This window comes from Canis lupus, chromosome 8, assembly GCF_003254725.2.
Source record: "Canis lupus dingo isolate Sandy chromosome 8, ASM325472v2, whole genome shotgun sequence".
Classification (NCBI taxonomy): Eukaryota; Metazoa; Chordata; class Mammalia; order Carnivora; family Canidae; genus Canis; species Canis lupus.
In genome coordinates, this window is record NC_064250.1 from 40,647,819 (window position 1) to 40,665,407 (window position 17,589).

General features: G+C 38.0%; 1 protein-coding gene across 8 annotated transcripts; it reads left to right on the forward strand.

The window, feature by feature from the left end:
- Positions 1–1,714: 1,714 nt before the first annotated feature.
- Positions 1,715–17,180, forward strand: CCDC196 (coiled-coil domain containing 196). 8 transcript variants are annotated; one of them, XM_049113269.1, is made up of 11 exons: positions 1,715–1,808; positions 3,563–3,767; positions 3,849–4,019; positions 5,532–5,628; positions 6,494–6,544; positions 8,180–8,257; positions 8,457–8,537; positions 9,072–9,131; positions 9,713–9,854; positions 15,379–15,444; positions 16,807–17,180. In XM_049113269.1, exons 2-11 carry the CDS (start codon positions 3,718–3,720, stop codon positions 16,815–16,817), a joined length of 807 nt encoding a protein of 268 aa, XP_048969226.1. In that variant the 5' UTR covers positions 1,715–1,808; positions 3,563–3,717; the 3' UTR covers positions 16,818–17,180. The 8 variants fall into 8 exon arrangements, with proteins under 8 accessions (XP_048969226.1, XP_048969227.1, XP_025299498.1 ...); XM_049113270.1 differs by having other exon boundaries at positions 9,806–9,854; XM_025443713.1 differs by lacking the exon at positions 16,807–17,180 and adding an exon at positions 16,063–16,263.
- Positions 17,181–17,589: the final 409 nt, after the last annotated feature.

A 17,589-nucleotide genomic window follows, 5' to 3' on the forward strand; every position in this document is an offset into this window, starting at 1 on the left:
GTTGAAAGCTAATTCCATTTTAACAAGAGTAGAAAATGTAATTAAGAAAAAGGAGATGGGGAAAGTGGCCAAGGGGCATCTGCAAGCAGATCCATTTTAGTTAAGAGTACTTGTGGAAATTGAGGATCCAGCAAAAAACCCACTGGAAACCACCCTCGTTTCCTCATTTCTTGAAATGCTTTTGTGAAAGTTCACGTACCTCAGTTTGAAGATTATTGTATTGAGTATCTGAATACACTGAGAGAATGCATCACTTTCAAGAAGATTTTGAGAGTAACATAGGGAATTCAAGAGTCCTGAAATGTACCTCAATCTTCCTAACTACTTGGATTCACTCCAAATGTAGATGCAGCCTAGCTTAGGTCAGCTATAGGGAGATAAAGCAGACAACAAAGAGGTCCTAACAGCCCTCACAGGGAGATGTGGGTGATCTTTAAGACCCTACAGGTTTTGCTTATGATTTTGCCAACACTTCTCGCCACTTTACTTCACTTACTTTAGTTCATGGAATTCTTATAACGTCTTCAAGAGTTGAGGTGGCTCTGGGTCAGAAAGGACCAGAAGGTCCTCATGTTTCCTCCCTGAGGAATTCTCTAATTTTGTTGCCACAACCAAAACTGAGGGAGGGGAAATCGGAAATCTTTTTTCTCTCTCTCACTTTTTTCCCGTTAATATGAAAATAATTGCCTCTACTCTAGGAGACCTGGCTTAATTAAGCTAATCTGATTTTTTACTGGTAAAACTAACACTAAAATGTTTTTGCTCTGAGTTTTCTAATTATAGAGCAATCTCGCCTTTTCTTAACAGATACTAAAATCAAATGTTATAATGTTGGATGAGGTCATCGTGAATAGCTTGTTATAAGGCCTATTTTGGGGTACCATGCGAATTTCAGTGGATATTATACAATGACAAAGAAACAATGTTTACTGCAGGAAAAAAATACAATTTGCTACTACAATTTATCTAGACATTGGTGAATTTCCACAAGTTATTTCATAAGAAGTATGTTCACTGACCATAGTCTCCTGTTCTATCTTAGACTCCTTAAACTCAGTCCTTTCCTGGTTTCCCCTCCTAACCACCTACACTTCATTTCCCTCCCTGCATAGCCCGAACACCATGATCCACCCTCTCCTTGATGGATACTCTTACCAGCATGCTCAGCCCCCTTACTCCTTGAACTTCTGCTAGTCCATTCTGCCAAGTCGCAGCTCAGAGTCAAACAACCATCTGTTCTCCCTACTATTGCTTCTAGCTTGCCAAGTACTGCTGGAGAAATTGTATAACTGCTGATTCATGCCATGACAAATCTGCAACTCCCAAACTCACCTTGACCTTTAGCACTACTTGGCAATCTTTCACTCTTGCCTTGTTGGCTTCCTTTTCCATGGCTCAGGTGCTATTCTAATCCTCAAGTCATTGCTCTTCCCAAGTTTCCTACTATCCTTTCTCAATCAACAGATGACCTAACTTGCTATTGCAGAAAAAAATCAGTGTTCAGTTTTCCTCCTTTCCACTTCTAATGGTCATCTATATCTTCACACTCTCTACCTCTGTCCCGGAAATAATGTAGTCTATCAATTATCCCCATGCAATACTAGTTTTTAATTTTAAGCTCTTTATTATAAAGCCTGTATATATTATTACAAGACACATATTCTTCTTGGAAGTCATATTCCAAGTTGAAGAAACAGGCATTGGAATGTTAGGGAATAAAAGGTGCTGATTGGCTATAGAAAAGAGCACATCAGAATAGCAAATGTTCTTCCCCAAAGAATCATTTGCAAGCAAGGACACAAAGGAAGGTGAGTTGGGATGCTGCATGCCCATTAAGTGTTTTAAAATTCTAACATTATTCTGCCAACCAAATGTCAAGACAAAATTTAAAGAGGCCGTGCTTTAGTATCAATGCCATTTTTGTTCTCTACTATTTGCTACTACCTATATCTACAGTCTAAAAAACTAATAATAATTAGTCCACTTAGTTCCTTCTTTTAACTGTGTGGAGTTTGTTCACCCTCGTTGAACCCAAACTTTTCATGGGAACTCCTAAGACAACCGGTGTGAATTATACTTTGCTCCACCTGATATGGCTGTTCTAATTTAATGTTATATTACAGTAGCTATCATATATAACTTACAAGTGACACATATTTGCTGTAGAAAAAGTATTTGTGGAGATTGCCTAAACAGAAGTTTAGATATGTATCAGACCTAACTAGGGGCAAATCCAGGTTTTTTGGGGCCCTGAAGTGTATATAATTTGGGGAGTTCTCCTTTTCTAAATAAGAATAGAAAGTTATGGATATAAAATGAGGTATGGGGCTTTGAGAGAGGTCCGTAAAGGCTCAGAAGTTTAAGCTTCATCAGCCTCATACAAATCAGCTTTTTTGCATTTTGTATTACTTAGGGCATTATACAATCCCCCAAACCAAACCAACCAAAACCACACTAAAAAGTGAACACTTGACATGAGCCAGGATCTTCACATAATATTACATTTAATTCTCATTCAAACCTTTTTACCATTCTCATTCTTACAAAAGTGGGACCAGAGGCTTAGAGAATTTGGTTATTTGCTCATAGCTCACTTCTCACATTGAAGCCAAGATTCAAATCAAGATCTGACAAACTAAACCTTGTGTTATTTCCATTACAAAAGTCTGCCTTTAAGGTATCCCAAAACACAAAGAGGTTAAGTTACTTTGAGGATATCTTTAGAAGATGCACAGAAATGTTCAGCTAATACTTGAAATACATAAAATTGACATGACTTAATTCACACTTGAGAGCATCCTTAAAAATAGTGCCCTAAAAGTGTTTTTAAAGGGCATGAAGAAACAAATGTGTAACTCTTTGGGTTATTTTCTGCTCACTAAGTTACACAGATGAAGACAGAAGATCTTAGGGTCTAGGAGAAATGGTTCTAGCAAGGAGAGAAAAATGGGGGCAGAATCGGAATCTGGAGGTAAGAATAGAATTATAGCCTCTCAAGAAAAAGCCTAGTTATGTAAGGACATACTTGACAATATGGATTTTTCAGAAATTATGTTCTCTTGCTATGTGTCCAATATTATTCTTCCTTGCCACTGAAATATATCAAGTCTTAAAGATAGGAAAATAATGACAACTGGCTCATATATTACTCAATATTATACCCATACCTTACAGTTGCCAGTTTGGCCTCTATTTTTCAAGTGTCTCTTAGGGGTTTTCTCTCCTCCTAAGACACTTGGAGGGTAGATGTTTTGTATTTATCTTTTCCTTGCTCACAGAATCTGGCACTGTTTCCTCCATGTAATAGACACATCATGCAGGTTAATTGCCATGGAAGATAGTGTTCATGAGCTAATTTTGACTGGCCACCATTTTTTAGGAATTCTATAATATAGATGTGTTCTGATTCTATCCCATTCAATAAAGGACTTCAGAATAAAATATTGGGCATTGGTTAAAGTTAAGGCAAGATTGATCAGATATATCTAATAGTATTTTCATTCAATAAGCTGTCATTGATGTTGGAGTTACTTACAAAGACCTGTTGATTCTGTGATCTTAGGGCCATTGTGACTCAAGCTGTAACTAAAATTCAGTCCAATGCAACAGGAATTTCAAGAACAGCAGCACAAAAATGATGACTTAACTGAATGGACCAAGAAGGCACATATTTCCAAGAAGACCTCTCTATCCTTAGAGTAGAAATTTCCCTTCAAGATGGCAAGTGGTTCAAACCCTTCAGGATCTTACTTGCCCTCAAAAACAAGGTGAGTCATGGACAGAAGATGCCAAGTGGTATATCCAGAGGGAAAAGGAGGGAATCTAGTATTAACCTAGGCTAGAGGCAGATATTATTCTTCTCACAGATGTTCCAAAATAGATGACAACTACTTGAAGGAATTGAATGAGGACTTAAAGCTAAGGAAGCAGGAACTTCTAGAGATGCTAAAACCTCTTGAAGATAAGAACAATCTCTTATTCCAGAAGTTGATGTCTAACTTGGAGGAAAAACAAAGAAGGTAAGGGTTCTCTACTTAGGGTTTCCTAAAGGAGAAAAGCCTGGAAAACTTCAATCCAGAGGATTAACAATGATCATTTACATTTTTAAAAAGATTTAGACATTTAGCTATAGTAAAGAATTTGTAACCACAAAAAAGTGGCAAGTAATCCTTAATTTTTTTTAGTAAAATTAAATATGACTCAGCCCTCATCTCAAGAGGCTGTAGTTATTACTCTTTGACCCTAGAATGCTCACCCAAGAAACAGAGAAGAGCCTTAGTATTTCAGTCTAGCATGATTACACTGATAGCTCCTTATTCATGTCTGTAGAATCACTTTAAAATAGATGACTCTGTTCTTCCCATGCCAAGCAGTGAAATAGTGAAAAATCTTCTGGGCCTAGGAGTCTTCTGGATTAGGGTCTGGCCTCTCTAAATACATTAGGCAAATAAAGTCTCCACTCTAATGAGGGCATTCATTGTTCTTAGGACCCACCAACTCTGTTTCCTTTCTAGTCTGAAAGAATCTCACCTTAATGGTTCTACCTCCATTCTCTATACTTACTGTAAAGTATCTCAGGAAGCCCAGACTTTTGGAGAACAAAAGTTAGGCAGAAAGTTGTGGTCAAGCACCAGCTGCTTACAATGCGAAAACAAACATCTCTTGGGACAAGAGAACACAAAGCTTTGCTTCTCTGCTTATAATGAAGGAGGAAAACATATAATAAACAGAAACATAAATTAATGTCTTTAAAGAATAGTCTTTGACTTACTTGGTATTGATTCAGATTTTGTTAGAAACTTCTTGATGGAGATCCCTGGGTGGCGCAGCGGTTTGGCGCCTGCCTTTGGCCCAGGGCGCGATCCTGGAGACCCGGGATGGAATCCTACGTCAGGCTCCCGGTGCTTGGAGCCTGCTTCTCCCTCTGCCTATGTCTCTGCCTCTCTCTCTCTCTCTGTGACTATCATAAATAAATAAAAATTAAAAAAAAAAAAAAAGAAACTTCTTGATGGCTTGGATTGTATGTTAGGAGCTACCATAAGGACATAAGTGCTTTTTCCAACTAACTCAAATATCTTTTATATGGAGAAACAATACAAACAGAGATGGGGTAGAGCACAATTCTGGGATTTATGCTGAAGACAACAGATTCTTTGACCTCCTCCTTTACAAGGGCAAAATCATTCTTTCCAATTCAAAAGCCATACACCAAACATTTTTCTGAATAGATGAAGAAGACCCTCACTGGCTGCTGGACACCTAAGTTTTGAACATTATTAAACACAGAATTCATTATAAAGCACATAGTTATGGCAAATGTTGATTGGGGATGAACTCATCCTAAAGAGACCTTCTATGTCCAGAAGGAATTCCATAACTCCTGTGATTTCAGCACCCAATTCATTCCCATGGTCGAGTATTTTCTGACTGCTTGAGAATATTAATATTACTCTTTAGGAAATACTATGTTTTTTTATTTATTTTTATTTTTGGAAATACTATGTTTTGTGATGTATTTCTCTTCCTTCTAGCCTGCAGATCATGAGGCAGATCATGGCAGGGAAGGGGAGTGAAGAATCCTCAGTGGTGGAGCTCATTAAGGAAGCAGAGGAGATGAAGCAGAATCTGGTAAGAGGTTGGTGGGCACTCCAAGGGAATGGCCTCCTGAAGGAGGCTTAATTCAATTGCTATCATCAGATGTGGAAGGGAAGATGGAGAACTCATCTCTAGCATCTGAGGCTCCAATACTTATTCTCCTTGATCTAGAAAGGAGTCAGATGAAATGTTGGGCAGACTCAGGACTAGCTAGCAAAAAATCTGTTTCTTTGACTTTTAAAAACTTCATCTAGGGCAGCCCCCGTGGCGCAGCGGTTTAGCGCCGCCTGCAGCCCAGGGCGTGATCGGAGACCCTGGATCGAATCCCACGTCAGGCAGAAGATGCCTGCTTCTCCCTCTGCCTGTGTCTCTGCCTCTCTCTCTCTCTGTCTCTATGAATAAATAAATAAAATCTTTTAAAAAACCTTTTCATCCAGAGATTAGAAATACAAGCATATTAGTGCTTCACATTTCATAAAGAATAGAAAATACCAAAGTAAAATAAGAGAAATAGTTTGTTTTGGGAGACTCAAGATTTTTAAAAACCAACAAGGTAAAGGATCTTAAAAATTAGCAATTAGTGGTCTAAGCCCCAAAGTAATTGCTGTATGATCAGAACATCTTAAGTGTTGTGTGAGGGACTCATTTCTATTGATATGATACTATAATAACCTTAATTATAATTATTATTCAAAATTATTATTATTTTTGTATTATCATCATCAAACTCGTCTCACATGTTCCTAGATTTTGGGCTAGACCTATTTATTGCCATCCTGTATAGTTTGCTATATATCAACATCCCCATCCCTTTCCCCTCATTATTTAATAATTTCTTCCAACTTCTCTTTAATAACTGGACAAACATGTGTCTATTTGGTCCCCCCCCCCCCAACAGGAAAGGAAAAACAAGATGCTTTGGAAGGAAATGGAGATGCTATGGAACAAGGTGTGCTTCTAAGGATCTCTTGATAGTATTGTCTTACAGACCCTAATTCAAAGAACTTCCCTTTCTTCTGGTCCCTGTTCTCATTTTGTCATGTCCCTGCTTTCACCCATGCCTCATTCCAATCTTTGCACAGCAACCAAAGTGATATTTTTGAAATCAATCAAATCATGTCACTTTCCTTATGGAAATCATTTGTAGCTGCTCCTTATTGTGACAAAATATGGCTGTTGCCTACCTCCCTCCTCTCAAGGAAGTTCTCTCCTTACTTTCTATGCAACCACCACACTGGCCTCCTTGTGCATTCTCAGACATGCCAGACCTTTCTTATCTCAAGGTTTTTGCTCTTGCTTTATCCCTGGCCTTTAATACTATTTTCTTTTGGTTAACTCATTCTTATTCTTCAGGTCTCTGCTTAAATGGCCCTCCTTGTTTAACCCACCTAAAATAGGACACTCATCCCCTACTTTCTATTATATAATTCTGTTCATGTCCTCTATAGCACTCTTTATAATTAAGCTTATTATTTTCACTTTTTTATTATTATTATACTTGTTTCTTGTCTCCCTGACCTCCTTTGGAATACAAGTTCCTCCAGTTTCTTGACTGCTTTATTCATCTCTGACTCTCTAACATGTAGCACAATGCTTGGAACATAGTAGACAATAAATGTTAAGTTGAATGAATGAATGTATGAATTCTAATTCTCCTATGATTTTGCAACAATCACTGCATTGTTTAAAATATAAGAGTAGGACCTTTTGCTGGGAAACTAGGTAGGGAGATGGAAGTTCCTTTGTGGACTAAGTCCTTGAGATCCATGTGCTCTTTCATAGAAGAACAGATTGTGCCTTGCGATATAAACAGTATATGGTGTGATCTCTGTTTTTTTCATCTGACCTTCCCACAAATAATCAGGATACCATCAAGCCCTGCTTTTGACCTGAGATCTGCTCCTACTTCTCAGAGGCAGCTACAAATCAGTTCTATGAATTGTCAATTTTAGTTCTTGATTTTTGAGTCCTTGTAATAGGAAATGTGCCAGCACAATTCCTCTATCAAAATCTAGCTTCTCCAAAGCTCCCAAAAGATTTTTTATAAAACATGTCCACATACCTTAGCTTGTGATTGGCTTTCCCTACTCATAATTTTAGACAGTGAGAAATGGAGAGAGGACAGTATGCCCAGTGGTTAAGAACATTGGTTTCAGAGTCCACAAGACCTGGTTCAGATTCCAGCTCTGTACTCTTCTAGCTGTAGGACCCTAAATAAATGACTTAGCCTCTCCAAATCTTTTTTTTTTTTTCATTTATAAAGTGGAAATAAAAATAGTCCTGTGAGGATTAAATGAGAAAGTTTATAATGTAGTATTGTAAATAAGTAATGTGTAAGTAGCTTACAGTAGTGATGGCAGAGTTAATAAGGGTAGAGTTAATAGATTTTATTATTATAAGGTACACTCAAGAGACCAAATGGAAGGGCTTGTTCCATTCTGAACCCCATTTGGTAGTATACTTTTCATGTCAAACTCTGACAGATTGCTGACTGGCAGAAACCAAAAGCCTTGACTTATATTGGTTTTCCACTTCCCTCATTAATTCCCACTAATTTAAAGCTTTGCCAAAATGTTTCTTACAGACATTCGATACAGAAGACCTTGGTGATCAACAAAAAGCACCACAGATAAAAAACAAAGCAGACTTGCAGGATGGGAAGGCAAGTGGACTACATAGTACTTGGAATTTCATCGGTTGTTGAGGCCACACTGCTGGAAACAGCCTATTGACAATCAGGGCTAATTTGGCCAGATAGTTAGAATTTGGGCATTTAGGTTACGTTGGATTTATTGTCTGCTGAGATATTATACTTCTTTCCTGGGATATTCTATTCCTTTAGCTCTCTGCTTTTATTCTAGGTTCTCAAAACCCCCTCATTACTTAAGAAGACCAAAAACGAACTGGAGATATGTGCAGAGAAACTGAAGGAGAAAAGAAAGGTAGGGTGACCTTTCTGAATGGTAGCAGCTTTTAGAGCTGATAGATTAAAATTTTTAATGTAGCAGTAGCCTGTCTAAATTACTGTGTGCTTCTGAACTGATAGAAATTTTATAGGAGATCTAGTTCCCTTGGGATATTATATTTGAATCAGAGTGACACTGAAAGTTTCTGGGAAATCATGTTAGCGAGGGCAAAGTAGGAGAAACGAAATCAACAATGACAACTCCATAATGACTATGTGATGTCAAAATAATAGCTAATTTGTTTTTGAACATTTATTTAGAAGCATTATGCTTATATCTAATCTTCCTACAGCAAACTTATTCATAAAAATGATTCTATTCATTTAGCTTTTAGCTTTTGGAGCACGGATTATACAGGTGAGGCCCTACTGAAAGGACTTAACAGTTGAAACCAGTTTATGAGTGAATCTATGACACTGTACTTTTGCTATGAAGTCTTTGAAGTATATTGAGAACACTGATTTCTGATCTCAATTTACTTTGTCACCCAGAGGCTCTTTCTTCCACCAGGAAAAGCAACAGAGGAAAATGGAATGGGTCAGGTACCAGGAACAAGCCAACATCCTTCAGGTACTAAGATCTTCCAAGGCTGGACATGGCATACAATTTCATTCACATAATATAAAGTCTTTTATTTTCATCATATTCATATTCATCCCAATTCCCACTTTTGAATTACCAATTATCATGCTAAAATAAGTGTTTCATGAGGAGATAGCTGCAGAGACCTATAACTAACTTCACCTTGAATAACTTAAATACATTTTTTCCCTATAATCTTGATTTTGTTCTATTTGAAATGGGGGGAAAATCACAAATACTTTCTGCCCAACTTTATTTTTTTTAAAGATTTTATTTATTTATTCATGAGAGACAGAGAGAGAGAGAGAGAGAGGCAGAGACACAGGCAGAGGAAGAAGCAGGCTCCATGCAGGGAGCCCGATGTGGGATTTGATCCCAGGACTCCAGGATCATGCCCTGGGGTGAAGGCAGGCACTAAACCGCTGAGCCACGCAGGGATCCCCTCTGCCCAACTTTAAAGACTGAATATGATGGGATCGTTTTAAACTTCTAAGCAAAAAGGATTCAGGTAACAGGTGCTTTCGAGAAGGCAGTACTATATGAGTAGTTTCGAAAATGTTCTATTGTAGAATGACTTTAATGGCAAAGTGATTGAGCTGAGAATTGAAGCCTTGAAGAACTACCAGAAGGCCAATGACCTGAAATTATCACTATACTTACAGCAGAATTTGGAACCAAAGCAAGCATATTTTCATCTTCCTGGGTCCCGAGGTAGGTGGAGTATCATAGGTACATACTTTGAGGTTTTATTTTATTTTACAGTGAAAATTCCATTACTTATATAGTGATCAACACAATGCCTGTCACACAGTAAATTAAATGTTAGTAGTGATATAATAAATTTTATCACTATTGTTATTATTACTCAGAAGCTCTTGGAAAGTAAGGATTCCTCCAGAGGAAATGAAATTTTCTTTTGTAAAGACTAAGTCACATATTATGTACTTAGTATAAGTACTTCGTATAAAATTGGTGCCTGATGAAATATTAGTTTCCTCCCCACTTGCACCCCTTTCCTAGGAATTATTGTAGTTTGGTCTCATGAATCTTATTGGAATAGCTCTGCTATTTCAGAACAGAAGCCCAATGAGATAGTCATCTGACAGTGGTTGTGAGTTTCACCAATCCAGATATTCCTCCGAGATTTTCAACGTTTCCCCCACAAAGAATTTATGGCATCATTAAAGGAAATTGTATAGTTTACCACAAAAAAAGAAATAAAGGGATGGCTTTTAAGGAGCAGGACAAAGAGTTCTTAAATTTTCAGAGATCTATGAATCTGAACTCTGTATTTTAAAGAAAGCACATGCAGTGAAAAATCATGGTTAGGCGATGACAATGTTTTATCAATATCAGAGTCAATATGTGTATCCCTCATTGCCGTTTTTTTTTTTTTTTTTTAGATTTTTAAAAGTTTATTTATTTGAGAGAGAGAGAGAGCTCCAGCAAGAGAGAGCATGAGTAGGTGGGAGGGGGAGTGGGATAAGCAGGCTCCCCACTGAGTAGGGAGCCTGACTCAGGGCTCCATCCCAGGACCCCTGGGATCTGGACCTGAGCTGAAGGTAGATGCTTAACCAACTGAGTCACCCAGGTGCCCCTCTATATCTCTGAGTTCTTCTCAATCTTATTCCACAGAGGGCTTGAACAGCTGATAAAATCACACACAGCACATAAGATTAAATAAATAGATGAGTAAATCAAGCCAAAGGGGAAATAAGTTAAAACCAGGTAAACACATGAAAATGTATAATGAAAGTGCTATATAATAGTTGGTAGAAGTTGGCTTCAAACTTGGTTCTGGATTTCTCAGAAAAAGAAACAGATTTATGGTGTTCACAAAATAATAATAAACCATTTGCTCAAGAAATATTGCTTTTACTAGTACTAAAAACAGAGAAATTTCTCCTCCATGGAGACAGGACACTGAATGTGTTATAGTAGGTAATATCCTCGATAATATATTTTTTAAATATTTTATTTATTTATTCATGAGAGACACAGAGAGAGGCAGAGATAAGCAGAAGGAGGCAAAGGAGAAGCTCCTTCCTGAGGGGAGCCTGATGTGGGACTCCATCCCAGGACCCCAGGATCATGCCCTGAGCCAAAGGCAGACGCTGAACTACAAGCCACCCAGGTGTCCCCTCAATGATATTTCTAAAATGAATTCAGAATCTAAATTTCCTAGGCTGTTCCTTATCTTTTTGTTGGCAGAATCTAATAAAAAATATTAACTTGAAATTTTTAAAAAAGCAATGGTCAATTCAAGATGATTTGGTCCAGGTACATAGCACTGGCATTCTGACTTGACCCATATTTATAATTTACAAAATCTGGAAGGCTGGATCGACTACCCATCCTTTAGTCAGTGTTCCACTTATATTTTTTCTTTTTTAAAAACAATATTTCATTTTCAATGAATCTCCACACTCAATGTGGGGCTCAAACTCATGACCCCAAGATCAAGAGTCACATGCTGTATGAACTGAGCCAGCTGGGTGCCCTTGACTTTGTTTTACTAGGAATTGAACAGCAGAAAGCTTAAGATTTTCTTCTCAAATAAGAACCTAGAATATAGTCAGAAGCAATAATAAGCCATCAAGGTGTAAATTAAAAAGATGGAGGAGATGAGGGTATGAGAACAAATCCTTGTATTACTTTGTTTACAATTAGCTGATGGTCATCTAGAGAGATTATTTCCATAATCGAAAGTAAACTTGATAAGCATACTGAAAACCAAATTTTAGTGTTCTAACCAGATGCTAAAGCCTGAGGTCTGTTTTATCTTTATTAGGAAGTGAGATTAGCAAGATGTAGAGTTTTAAAGAAAACCGGCAAACAAACTGAAACTTTCTCCTTGAGGCCTCAAGTTTGAAGAATTGAAAAGGGAGTAATTTTCTCACTGTGATTTACATAATATTTAATGATATGTTCTAGCACCTCCTAAATATATCTCAGTTGCCACTCAAAAGTCATCTTGCCATCAAATTTTTAGAAACAGTATTTTAATGGAAAAAGCACTGGATTTAGAATCAGATATATGAGTTGCAGGCCTTATTCTGAAGCTAAACAGTTAAATAACCTGGGCAAGTCATTGAGTTTCAGTTTTTTTCTTTGTCTAAAATAATCAAAACATATTATAGAGCATGTTGAAAGCATGTGGTTTTGTGTAATGCTCACGATGACTCTATGGGGTAGGTGTGATTGAACAAGAAACTAGTTTAGAGAAGCCAAGCTTCTGGTTTCTGTATCCAAAGCTCATCTCCTAGAATGTGCAGAAAGTGGCAGTGTTAAGGTATGGGATATCTCATCCCTCTTCCACCTCTAAAGGCTATGATTTAAATCCGCACTTATCACCGTTTAATGTATAATCCTCCCAATGAAGAGAACATACTCCCTGAGGGTAATTTGTTCTGTAGTAAAACAGTTCAAAATAGGTTGACAGTTTGTAATTCTGCATTTACTCCAGTAGGTGGCACCAATCACATCCAGGCTTCTAGTCCACAAATGGTGATTCAGGAACCCTGAAATACTGTGGGACAGATTGGTCTTCTACTACTCTTAGGACAAAATGTGCTACATATATATATCAAATGAAAAAAAAAAAAAAAACATTGCTGTTTTCTGCCATGCTCTGTTGCACTGAGGTGTAAAACTGGCAGCCTTGGTTAGACCTTACTAAATTCAGAATTTTACTGTACAATCCTTACCTGCTATACTACTCCCTGAACTGTAGTTCCCTCCATTCTAAAAACATCCGCTGTCCACTTCCTCCACAATCTCTATATAATACTGTTTCTTTCAACCACAGAGAAATCGGGTAATTGGGACACTAAATTATAAAATGAGTTGGGCAATTATACAAGGCGGTGATTTTTTGAAGTTTAAGTGGTAAATAAATATTCCTACAGATGGCTCATTTTCCTCTCATTTCAAATGAATTTGGTTTCACAAACCTGTCTTAAAGGATGAAATATAGTTTTGGACAAACCTCCCAGCAAATCCGGGTACAGGTTCTTTTGTTCCAGATGTTTCCAAGTAGAGGAAATGTTTCTCCCACTGCTCTTGGCCAAGAATCCCTTCTCCCACATCAACTATCCTGTGTGCTGGTTGGCTGTGTTGCAGTGGTGTGAACTATTTGGTTGGCAAAATACAATCCCAAGTTAATATTAGTTTGTTACACTTTAATCAATCCCTACTTTCAAATTCTCTTGAGGGTCTGATTACAGCATCACCACTATTCAGTCTAATCTGGCATACGCTTCACTTAGTCTTATAGAAGGGAAAAACATTTTACACCAAGTGAGTGCCTTCTGGGAACGGGTCACATTTGAAGGGATTTACTTTCCCACCAGTGTAAAATTACAATTTGACCCAGGCTGTGTAACAGCCGTTCCCTGGCTTCTGTAGAGTTAAGAGAACAGTTTGTGGCCTTTGGCAGCCACCTATCTTAGAGAGCACAGGCAAGAAGTAATCTTCAAATTCAGGTGAATTCTCATCATGCCTTCAGGTAGTTTAAGAAGTTTATCTTCAGTAATAATATGAATGACGATAAGACATTTGATTCTGATAGAAGACTTCTTTGCTCTCCTCCCCTCCCCCCCACCAAACTCATACTCTTGGCATTTCCTTGAGCTCTTTTGAGAAGAAGCTGAAGGTTGGATGTGAATATTTTGCTACACTTATAAATTCAGATGAAAGCCCAGTGAGGTGGGAAATGAATACTCTTGAGACCTTATTTATTCTCGAACTCCCTGCATTCTCAAAGCAAGTCATTCTTCCTAGCTTTAACCTTTAGTTCACTTTAGTATGACTCTTCCTAGTGGCTGAAATATACTCCAGTAGGTGCTGCCGAAAGGAAAATAGTAGTGTTAAGTTAAAATGCTGAAAGGCAGGATGCTCAAATCTGGGTCCTTGATAAACAGCAATGCTCCCAAATGCAGGCTTTTTAAAGCTTTGAGGCGACTTTGAATCTTTTGAATGTCCAAGTTAGGTTTATGGTATAGTATAGTAGTCCTTTGTAGTAGTTACTATAGTAACTAATAGTACGTTATGAAATTAATTTCTAAATAAGTTTTTTTTCACTTTCTATAAAATCCCACAGAAATCCAGAGGGAGAATAAAATTCTTCTTTCCTAAATATAAACTTTGAAGGTTGAAAAAAATAAACTGTATCTTTATTTTTTTTAATTAAAAAAATATTTTATTTATTTATTTATTCATGAGAGACACAGAGAGAGGCAGAGACACAGGCAGAGGGAGAAGCAGGCTCCCAGCAGGGAGCCTGCTACAGGACTCAATCCCAGGACTCTGGGATCATGACCAGAGTCAAAGGCACATGCTCAACCACTGAGCCACCCAAGTACCCCATCTGTACCTTTATTACTACTATGATTATTTCAATGAGTGACAATAGCTTCCAAACTTTTTTATGTCACACGCTTTGGAAATTCAGCAGGATTATTAGGGTAGCATTGTCATATTTAGCAAATAGAAAGAGAATGCTTGGTTAAATTTGAATTGCAGGTAGTTAGCTTTTTAATATAAGTATATCCCAAACATTTCATGGGACATACTTATACTAAAAATTATTTTGATGTTAATTGAAATCCAAATGTAACTGGGTAGCCTAATAACTAACCTAGTACAGATTCACTACTGAGCCTATTTAGCATCCTCTAATTCTTCCTTTTTCTCCTTTTTATTGACTCCCTTCTCCTTCTCTATCTCAGTCTATGCTTGTCATCCTGCCACCTCGTTTTCATCCCTATGCCTACTTTATCTTTTTGTTTGTTTTCCACTATCCATAGTTGGCCATTTTTATGGAATATATATCTGAGTTATCTGAGGGTGTGTATATCTATGAATATGATTTTCATCCCATCTCTTCATTTAAAAGTTGTATTAAAAGTATATTTTGTGGGTTCTCAAATTAAATTGTTTCTGCTTGCATATAATCCTCAAATGATTTTCTTCCCCCTGTGAGACATGAACCCTCAGCAGAAAAAGTTTAGCACTCCAAATGGCAAATATTAAAAATACTGTTTGAAGTTATTCTAAAATAACTTAGGAAATCCACATTAATGCTAATACCAGAGTCATTCCCACAGTGATGCAATGATATGGTGTGTAATGTGTGATGAATATTAGTACCCTTGCAACTCAAAATAAAACCAGATTTTGTTTTGTTTTGTTTTGTTTTCCTCAAAGAAAGCTCTCATTTTCCTGTTTCCACTAGGTACTATGAGCAATACAACTACAGGCAGAGCAGCTACCAGTAAAAATGAATCGAAGAATTCATGTGGTAAGAATTACTTTCATTTTCAAAATGATTTTATTTTATATATATATATATATATTTTTTTTAAGATTTATTTATTTATTTATTCATGGAGACACACACAGAGGCAGAGACGCAAGCAGAGGAAGAAGCAGGCCCCATGCAGGGAGCCGATGTGGGACTCGATTCTGGGTCTCCAGGATCATGCCCTGGACCAAAGGCGGCGCTAAACCTCTGAGCCACCCGGGCTGCCCTCAAAATGATTTTAAAGGCTAGCATAGATAATGGGTGCAGATTTTTGGAATTTATTTATTTATTTAAAGATTTATTGATTTATTTCAGATAAAGAGAAGGGGGAGGAGGGGAGGGCCAGAAGGAGAGGGAGAAAGAGAATCCCAAACAGACTCCTCACTGAATGCAGAGCCCTATATGGGGCTGGATCCCACGACCCAGGATCTTGACCTGATCTGAAAATCAAGAGTCAGCTGCTCAACAAACTGAGCCACCTAGATGTCCCTGGAATTTATTTTTTATACATTCTAATTTAGTATTTTTAGGGATACAAAGTGAATGCCAAGGCACTTGATGTTTTAGCTGTTTTTTGTTTTTGTGTGTGTGGTTTTTTCCTCCTCTTTGTTGTAGAGAATTCTGGAATCAAAGACCTACACAGAACAACAAGGAGCTAAAGGAAGTCAGTTTGATGATATAGGAAAGAGGCTCTTTTTTCTGAGGTCACTGCCAGATGAAGCTGTGAAGGATTAGAAGGATTTCACTCCATTTGCTTTGGACAGATTTAAAGTCTTAAGCACAGCCATTTGTGTTAATTAAAATCTCTTAAACCTTTGTTTTAGTGCTGTTGACTCTGTCCCCACCAAACTGGGAGGAAATGCAAGTTAGATGCTTGACCTTAAGTATGTCAGGAATTTAGTCATTTAGGGATTTTAAAACAGTCTCTGATTATTTTGATAGGTTTTGATTTTGAAATAGCTAGATTCAAACCACATTTTATATTGTTAACAAGTCCGTAAGAAGCTATTCTCTCCACCTCTGAAATGTTTCATTCTAGGCAGATCTATCACTAGCATATAAGCGAAAGTAGGAACAAAATAAGGAAAATTATATGCCGTACAGTTCTCTTACTCTCTCCCTTACCATTGTGGAGACTGAGAAAAATTTAGGCCATCCCACCTAAAGTTTAGCATTAGCACAAGTACAGCCATCTTAGGCCCCTGTGAATAAGAGCTGAACTTTACTGGAAAAACTGCAGAATGTCCTCAATATCCTTGGCAGGGAATCCCATATCAGAAAGACAACAGAGCCCACGCCTGTGGTAGAAAGTCCCCTATTATTTTTTTTTAATTATTTTATTTTATTTATTTATGATAGGCACACAGTGAGAGAGAGAGGCAGAGACATAGGCAGAGGGAGAAGCAGGCTCCATGCACTGGGAGCCCGACGTGGGATTCGATCCCCGGTCTCCAGGATCACGCCCTGGGCCAAAGGCAGGCGCTAAACCGCTGCGCCATCCAGGGATCCCGAAAGTCCCCTATTAGAATGAGAACAGAGCTCAATGCCCTTAAGCCCCATATCAGAATGTAAACAGAACTTGAGAAATTCCTCCACCCCTTCTGAAAAATCCCCTAGACCAGCCTATAAAAAACCCAGCTGTAACCCACTTCGGGGTCCAAGTCCCTGCTCTGCTGAGTTGGGTGTACTTGGACCCAAGCTCGAGCTTGCTAATAAACCCTCATGCGCTTGCATCGGTGTTGGCTCCTTGGTGGTTTCTCGGATTCGCAATCTTGGGCACAACACCATGTCCACCTGCCCTGTTGATTCTGCCTCCTAGTTATCTTTGTCTTTGAATACTTTCTACTTTCCTATCTTCTACCTGCTACTGTTTTAGTTCAGGCTCTCTTTCCTGCTTAGATTACCACAGCCTCTTAATTGGTTTCCCCACTTCTAGTCCCTCTAACCCATCTTCCACAGCAACTGAAGAGGTGTTTTTCTCAAAGAGAAATGAGATCAAATCTCTTTTCTCCTGGCTTTCCATTGACTTTAGTATAAAGTCCTTCAGAGACCATATAATGATCTGCCTCCTGCCTATGTACCTGGTCTCCTTTCACTGTATCTCTCTTTGCTCATGTATACTACATTGAGCTCAACAAACTT

What these genes read in the sequence shown, in the direction of transcription:
- CCDC196 (XM_025443721.1), top strand. Translation starts at nt 3,718, where the DNA reads ATGGCAAGTGGTTCAAACCCTTCAGGATCTTACTTGCCCTCAAAAACA. An exon ending in TGGAGATGCTATGGAACAAG is followed by an intron (nt 6,545 to 8,179) that starts GTGTGCTTCTAA and finishes TGTTTCTTACAG; the next exon opens with ACATTCGATACAGAAGACCT. An exon ending in TCATCTTCCTGGGTCCCGAG is followed by an intron (nt 9,855 to 15,378) that starts GTAGGTGGAGTA and finishes TGTTTCCACTAG; the next exon opens with GTACTATGAGCAATACAACT.